The 8,425-nt window shown below is 38.1% G+C and overlaps 1 protein-coding gene across 1 annotated transcript in view; it reads left to right on the top strand.

Moving 5' to 3' along the window:
- The window catches only part of PIK3C2G (phosphatidylinositol-4-phosphate 3-kinase, catalytic subunit type 2 gamma), a 517,177-nt gene that overhangs the window by 4,927 nt on the left and 503,825 nt on the right, over positions 1-8,425 (top strand). The window contains exon 3 of the mRNA XM_006866018.1: positions 7,955-8,112. Within this exon, the coding sequence (XP_006866080.1) occupies positions 7,955-8,112 (158 nt within the window). The remainder of the gene's footprint in view (positions 1-7,954; positions 8,113-8,425) is intronic.

Here is an 8,425-nt window from a genome sequence, read left to right as displayed (position 1 = left end):
GCTCAAACTGACCTTGCAGTCCAGGGCATTAACCTAAAGTCCCACACCAGGACTCTTGTGATAAGGGATATCAAATATAAAACAAACAGAAGAACAAAAGAGCAAGGCCCCTGCCCTAAAAGCTGGTTACCAAATTGAAAGGATTAAAAGGCAGAAACATAAGAATATAACATCAGTCTATAAAAAATTCATTAAATTTTTAATTTAATTTCTTGCTCTAGATCATAATAAAAAATGTAAATGGTACTTTAGGTACCTAAATTCGGATCCTTAAGGATGTCAATATTGATTCTTTCAGGAAGATGTTACTCATTGCAACCAACTGACAAGCATCGCCAGAAAAAGCCTGCCATTTTGAATCTAAGATGGGGGTAATTTCTACCTCTCAAGTTATCTTAATAAGACAAAATATCAACTTTATAAAACTTCATTGACCAAATACAGTCCCACTAATTGCTATTTTTTTTTTCTTACATGACATTCTTAGACTATATCTGATTATGGATTCAATAGGGATATGAGCATATTTTCTAAGTGATAGTTTATTAGACACTCATTGTTTATTTTTGAAACACTTTAATATAATTTTCCTAATGGTTTCATTCTGAACAACCATGAGAATTAAAACAAAGAAAGAAACAATAATAAACTTTAGAAGAGTGAAAAGGAAGCCATAGGCTATCTTTACACGTGATTTCCTTGGTTTTCCACAATTGTTTTGTTTACAGATACTTATTTTTCCTTATGAAATTTCTAACTTTATAAATACAAGAATCTTTTCATACACATAAATGCTATTCATTCAGCAATAATTATTTTTTGAGGCCACACAACAACACCGTGAATGAGGCATTGTCCAAAGCTCTTAATTCAAAGGAGATCAAATTGATTTCACAAGCCTTATTTCATATACTTTCCAAATATTCTGTAAAACCTTGATAGGATGGATTTATATATCCAATCTCATTACTATTTTCTAAATATTTGAATTATTATACCTAAATGTATTGTTAATAAACCTTTTATATACTTTAAGATTTTCTAACTTATGGTATTTGATTTCTTGTTATGATATAGCCTTAAACAACATCTTTCAGGAAATATATAATATTTTAGTGAAAAATGTGATAAAATACCATAGAATATTACAGAAGTTCCTGGACATTAAACACTCAGGAAAGGACTCAGGGAAAATGAATCACGAATTCCCATGTTCAATTTAATTTCCCAAAATGGTTACCTTGAGTTCACAAAAATGCAAAACTTGAGGGCATAATCTTCCACACTGTTGCTCAAGACTTTTTACAACAACTGTAAAGAATGGATCCAATTCCAAAATTAAAGGGAAGAGTTAATACAGGACCACCCTCAGTTATGGCAATAAGTGCAAGTCCCAGGCATTCCCAAACCACCCTCTGAATCAATAATTGTCTAGGACTCACAGAACTTACTGAAAGCCTATATAATCACAATTATGGTTAATTGCAGGGAAAGGATTCATCAAAATCCATCAAAGGTAGAAAAGCATAGAACAGAGCAGGGAGAATCTCAAATATAGTTTCCATTGTCCTCAGAATTCCTTACCCACCTGGCATCAAGGTATAACAATAAGAACCCAGTATTGTAGCAGTGTAGGATAAGTAGGGACTACAAACCACAAGGCTGATTAGAGTCCATCAGCCACTCCAAGGGAGAAAGAGGCTTTCTTCTCCAGCAAAGATTTACAGCCTTGGAAATCCTATCCAGGGTCACTAAGAGTTGAAACCAACTCCAGGACACATAACAAAAACAGCAAAGATAAGCAGTGGACTGTTGATCACAAGGTCTATCGTTCAAACCTACCAGCCACTCCTCAGAAACGCCTTGCAGGGCCTTTGAGTTGAATCTGACTTGAACACACTTAACAGCATTGCTATTTCAGGAAGCTCACTATTGCTTTGATGTCCACAGTTAATTGATTGATATTCCATTGTTCTAGCAGGCCCACCATTAGTCACCTTGTTAGCATAAATTATCAAGTGTGGTCCAAGGGAACCATCATGAATAACAAAGACATTCATATCACAGGGGGGATTCAAGGGTTTATATGTTACTTCCCAGGAGCCAAAGATAAAGGCTAGACTTCTCTTTGTTGTTGTTGTTGTTATGTGCCTTGGAGTCAGTTCCGACTCATAGCGACCTTGTACAGGGTTTCCAAGGCTGTAAATCTTTACAGGAGCAGAAAGCCTCATTTTTCTCCCGTGGAACAGCTGGTAGTTTCAAACTACTGATCATGAGATTAGCAGCCTGATTCGTAACAACTATACTACTCTTTGGGCAAGATTAAAGTAAGGTAGAGGTTTAAAGCACGTTTGCATAGCATTTTACCATAAGTTGTTGTTGGTGTTGAGTGCCCTTGAGTTGCTTCTGACTCATAATGACACTGTACAAGGTTTCCAAGATGCTGCTGGTGAGTTTGAACTGTGGTTTACAGTCCAATGCTGATTCTACAGTACCACACCAGGAGTGAATGTTAAATTATGTAATTCCTTAATGCAGAATTGAAGTAAAATATTTTGTTATATACTATAACAAAAGAAAGTCTTTCAACTTGATGTTAAAACCAAAGAATGGCCCTTATTTTACACCAAGCGGTGGGTTTAAACTGTTGTTCCAGAGTAGCTCCAGCATTGCACGGGAATTAAATGTTGTAGTTTCTCTGCTATTCATAAGGTTTTCAGTGACTAAATATCCAGAAGAAGTTCGTCACTCCTTCTTCCCAGTCTGTCTTAATCTGGAAGTCCATCTGAAACCTGTCCACCATGGGTGTCCCTGCTGGTATTTAAAATACCCGTGGCATAGCTACCAGAATCCGAGCAACTCACAAACCACCACAGTACAACAAACTGACAGACAAGAGGTCAATGAATGGTTTAAAATTAAGAAACGTGTGCGACAGGGTTATATTCTGAATTTCACCATACTTATTCAACCTGTATGCTGAGCAAATAATTCGAGAAGCTGGCTTATATGAAGAAAAACATGGCTTGAAGGAAGGAATGGATGAAGATTGGAAGAAGACTCTTTTAACAACCTGCAATATGCAAATGATACAACCTTGTTTGCTGAAAGTGAAGAGGACTTCAAATATTTACTGATGAAGATCAAAGAGCACAGCCTTCGGTATGGATTGCATCTAAATGGAAAGAAAACAAAAATCCTCACCACTGGACCAATAAACAACATTCTTATTAATGGAGAAAAGATTGAAGTTGTTGAGACTTCATTCTTCTTGGATCAACTCTTAACACTCACGGAAGCAGCAGTCAAGAAATCAAAGGATGTATTGCATTAGGCAAATCTGCTGCACAAGACCTTTTTAAAGTGTTGAAGAGCAAAGATGTCAGCTTGAGAACTAAGGTGCGCCTGACCCAAGCCACGGTGTTTTCAATAACGTCATGATATTTTCAATAACCTCATATGAGTGGAGGCTGATAAGTTTGAACCACTGACCATGAGAAAGCTGGACAGTGAATAAGGAAGACCATAGAAGAATTGATGCTTTTGAGTTATGGTGTTGGAGGAGAACATTGAAAGTGCCATGGGCTGCCCAAAGAACCAACAGATTTGTGCTGGAAGAAGTACAGCCAGGGTGTTCCTTGGAATCTAGGATGGCCAAACTTCGTCTCTCATACTTTGGATGTATTGTCAGTAGGGACCAGTTGCTGGAGAAGGATATCATGTTTGATAAGGTGGAGGGTCAGAGAAAAAGAGGAAGACCCCCAATGAGATGAATTGGCCAAGTGGCAGCATCAATGGGCTCAAGTGTGGCAACAATTGTGAGGTTGGCCCAGGACCGGTTAGTGTTCTGTTCTGTTGTGCATAGAGTTGCTGAGTCTGTACTGACTGGATGGCACCTAACAACAACAAAAAAATTTTGTTGTTAAGTAGTGTCTGTTCAGTTTCTACACATAGCATCCCTGTAGGGTTTCCGAGGAGCAGCTAATGGTGTGAGCTGCAGATCATGTGGTTAGCAGCCCAGTGCTTTTCCTACAACACTGCACTAGTACTCTGGGAGTTCAGTAGGAAGGTAAATTTGGGGGTCCCTCCACATTACTACTGAATCACAAAATCTGAGCATTGTACCTGTTGTTGTTCTTAAGTACTGTTGAGTCAGTTCCAACTCACAGCGACCCTGTATAGGGTTTCTGAGGAGAGGCTGATAAGTTTGAACCACTGACCTTGTGGTCCAATGCATTATCTTACAGCGCCACGCCAGGAATCTAAGCATCTAACATAGCAATCTGTATTTTAATAATGTGATACTGACACATGCAATAATAAATAGATGAACCTGTGCTTGTCCATTTATAAGTCTTCTTATGGTGTGGACATCCTCAGAGAATTTAAGGGAGTAGAGACAAAGCTACTTCATTAAGCCTGAAAGTACTTTGTTGATTGTTGTTTACTATCGTGGAGTCAGTTCCAATTCATAGCCTCCCTATACAGGGTTTCTGAGAAGCAGCTAGTGGGTTTGAACTTCTGATTTTGTGGTTAGCAGTCTACTGCTTATCCTACAGCAATACAAGTAAAATTACAAAGAATATATTGGCTATATCAGTATGGTGGTAGTGATTATGTGCCATGGAGACAGTTTTGACTCATAGCAACCCTGTGTAGAGTTTCTAAGGATGTAAATCTTTATAGGAGCAGAAAGGCTCATCTTCCAAGGATTGGTTCGTGGGTTTGAATTGCTGACCATATGGTTAGCAGTCCAACTCATAGCCCACTGTGCATCAGGACTCCTGTTTACATCTGTGGAAGAGACATGATTTTCGATCTAAGAATGACCCTAAGAAGTATAAATTTCTGTATAATTGACATAATAAAATAAGTTTCATACTTGCCATCAAAAGTGTTTTGAGTATGTACTTGAAAATAATTTTATAATATTCTGCATATGGGCATAAAACATATACCTCCTGGGATTTAGCTATACTAGCCTGTTGTTGTTGTTGTTGTCAGGTGCCATCGAGTAGGAACCAACTCATAGCGACCCCATGCACAGCAGAACAAAACAATGCCGGATCCAGGGCCAACCTCACTACCGCTGCCACATTTGAGTCCATCAATGATGCCACCTGGCCAATCCATCTCATTAGGGGTCTTCCTCTTTTTCTCTGACCCTCCACCTTACCCAGCATGACACCCTTCTCCAGTGACTGTTTCCTCCTGACAATATGTCCAAAGTATGAGAGCCGAAGCTTAACCATCCTGGCCTCCAAGAAGCACTCTGGCTGCACTTCTTCCAAAACAGATCTATTGGTTCTTTTGGCAGTCCATGGCACCCTCAGTATTCTCCTCCAACACCACAACTCAAAGGCATCAATTCTTCGACGATCCTCCTTATTCACTGTCCAGCTTTCGCATCCATATGAGGCTATTGAAAACACAATGGCCTGGGTCAGGCGCACCCTAGTCCTCAAGCTGACATCTCTGTTCTTCAATACTTTAAAAAGTTCCTGTGCAGCAGATTTGCCCAGTGCAATACGTCGTCTGATCTCTTGACTGCTGCTTCTGTGAGTGTTGATAGTTGATCCAAGAAGAATGAAGTCCTTGACAACTTCAATCTTTTCTCCATTGTTAAGAATGTTGTTTATTGGTCCAGTGGTGAGGATTTTTGTTTTCTTGACATTGAGATGTAATCCATATCGAAGGCTGTGCTCTTTGATCTTCATCAGTAAATGTTTCAAGTCCTATTCACTTTCAGCAAGCAAGTGAAATATACTAGCCTATGATATAATTATGATATTTTATTATGATATTGCTTTGTACACTGCAAAATTATTTTACATGCCTTTACTTTTAATTCTTACAATAAACTTATGAAGTAAAGATTGTTGCTTTTAGGTGCTGTCAGGTCAGTACCCTGACCCTAAAACTGAAAGGAGCAGTCAGTCATCATACCCCATGGTACTGACTCCAAGAAGAAATGATTTTGCTATTATTAGGCTTATTTGTGTGCTAAGTCAACTAACTATTCAGAATGTGTAAATAACTTATAGGTTCAATTATTTAATAAAATCCAAAAATTTATATTTAAAGAAAATAGAGAATCAAAAATGGTGTTTACCAATTCAGTTAAACAAGAGAATTTATTTCCCAAACTCTCTAAATCAACATCAATCACTTCTAGCTTGGGAAAGTTAAACATGCGAGAAATTCAGGAAGAGGAGAATGGGTATCAAAAACAACACAAATGAAACAATTATTGTTCAGTGTGAATCTTCATGTTTTATGTAATGACAATGTGTCCTTTTCATTGTTGTTTTTGCTCAGACAAAATACCAATTAAACGGTTTCTACGAGTTCTGGTAGCGTGGTGGTTATGAATTGGGCTGCGAACCACAAGGTCAGCAGTTCGAAACTACCAGCTGTTCCTCAGGAGAAAGATGAGGCTTTCTGCTCCCGTAAAGATTTAGAGCCATGGAAACCCTGTACAGGGTCGCTATGAGTTGGAACTGACTCCACGGCACACAACAACAACACATGTATAATTCAATGACATTGATTGTACACTTCCAATTGTGCAACAATTCTCAATCTCCTTTTATGAGTTGTTCCTCCTCCGATAACACACACTCAATGCTCGCTAAGGTTTCTATCGAAATTTTGTAGTTGTTGTTGTCACTTTGATTCCATATAGACATGTTGTTGTTGTTATGTGCTGATGAGTTGGTTCCAACCCATAGCTACCCTGTATAGGGTTTCCAAGGAGTGGCTGGTGAACTTGAACCACCAACCTTGTGGCGGTTCAAACCAACATTGCAGTACAGTGCATTAACGCCACACCAGCACTCCTCATTTATTGACTATTTATCGCATTATGTGACATTTTACATTTACAAAAACTTAAAAAAATATCTACTATCCAAATATTTTGCATATTAACAACATATATCTGGTAGTGAAGTTCTGGTGTGGCGTAGTGGGGTTCTGGTGTAGCTTTGTGGGTTAATGAACCAGACTGCAAAGCCTTTTGAACTGCAAGATTGGCGGTTCAAGCTCACCAGTCACTCCTTGGAAACCCTATGCAGGGTCGCTATGGGTCAGAACCAATTCGACAGCACTTAACAACAACAACATAAAATGCCAAGGTGCAAGACAAGAGTAACCCTGGCGATGATGGTTAAGATTATCTGACCCTGAGGTTAGCAGCCAGATTAGTAACCACAACCTTTATTTTGTGATCTGACTGCCCCATCCTTCATTTTTCCATAATGGCAATTTTCTCATAACAACCTGGTTTGGGGAAACTAAGCAAGTCAATAAATGAGGATTAATTGTAGATAGTTTTTGAAAGAGCATAATGTTTAAGAGGACACACTGAGAGCTAGTTAAAATAAATTGGTGTTTGGTTTTAAGATTTAAGGGGATATGTCTGGTTTAAGGTTTAAGCATTAGCTCAGAGCAATAGTTTCAGGGTTTCATCCAGCCTCCATGTTGCCAGAATGTCTGCAGCACATGAAAATCTGAAATTCTATTTTGCATTTACCCACCTTTTGATCAGGATCCTTCTAGAAATTGTTTAATCAAAAATGTTCAGTACTGGTAACTGGGAATAGGCAATTGCTCATGCAGGCAATTTGCAGCACATTCCATTTCCTTCTCCGATTCCTGACTCTTCTTCCTCCTTTATTGCACCAGACAAATAGAGATCAATTGTCATCTTTGCTTTGAGATGAGCCTGAGCAAGCTGAAAGTATAGTCCTTTATGCTTGTTCCTAATATAATTGTAATGTCTGCCAATATGGCAGGGCAACATACCATAGATCAACTTTTGATTATGTTCACATTTAAAATCTTTTATAGAAAACACTGCATGAGGTTTCTCAAAATTCTATTGTGGGAAATATTTTAAAAATTTTATCTTGCAGAGCTTGTCTTAAATATTTTTCTAATATCTATTTTTCAGAATAAGAGAAACATATTTTGCAGCTGACACCAGTTCTAACTCTGGGACGATCTGGAGCATTACTACAGCATTTCCATATGAGCTCTTTTCTAATACTAAATTTAATATAAATATTTTTACGGATCATTCAACACAACCACTTCGTCTTATGCCATATGGTGAGCAACCTTGCAAATGTATGAAAATCTACATAAAGTTGTTGTAGGTTGTGCAGACTTGAGTCCACATAATGCAATAGTTTTTTAAAAAGCATTATTATCTACTGTTTTGCCCTGCAGTTAAATAAGAAGGAAAGCAGCTGGAAGCTTTTTGTTAACACTTGGGGGAGAGGGGAGAACTATTGTCTTCAAGAACTCTACTCATATAGTTCACCCCAGGATGCCTTATTTTGCTGCTATGAAATGCTTAATAGCAAATATAGGCATTTTTAGCACTTAAAAAATGAATTTCAAACAGATTATAATAATGATG

This window comes from Chrysochloris asiatica, unplaced genomic scaffold (assembly GCF_000296735.1).
Source record: "Chrysochloris asiatica unplaced genomic scaffold, ChrAsi1.0 scaffold00086, whole genome shotgun sequence".
NCBI classification, from domain to species: domain Eukaryota; kingdom Metazoa; phylum Chordata; class Mammalia; order Afrosoricida; family Chrysochloridae; genus Chrysochloris; species Chrysochloris asiatica.
The sequence above is the reverse complement of the archived record's forward strand: the minus strand, read 5'-3'. Positions and strand labels throughout refer to the sequence as shown.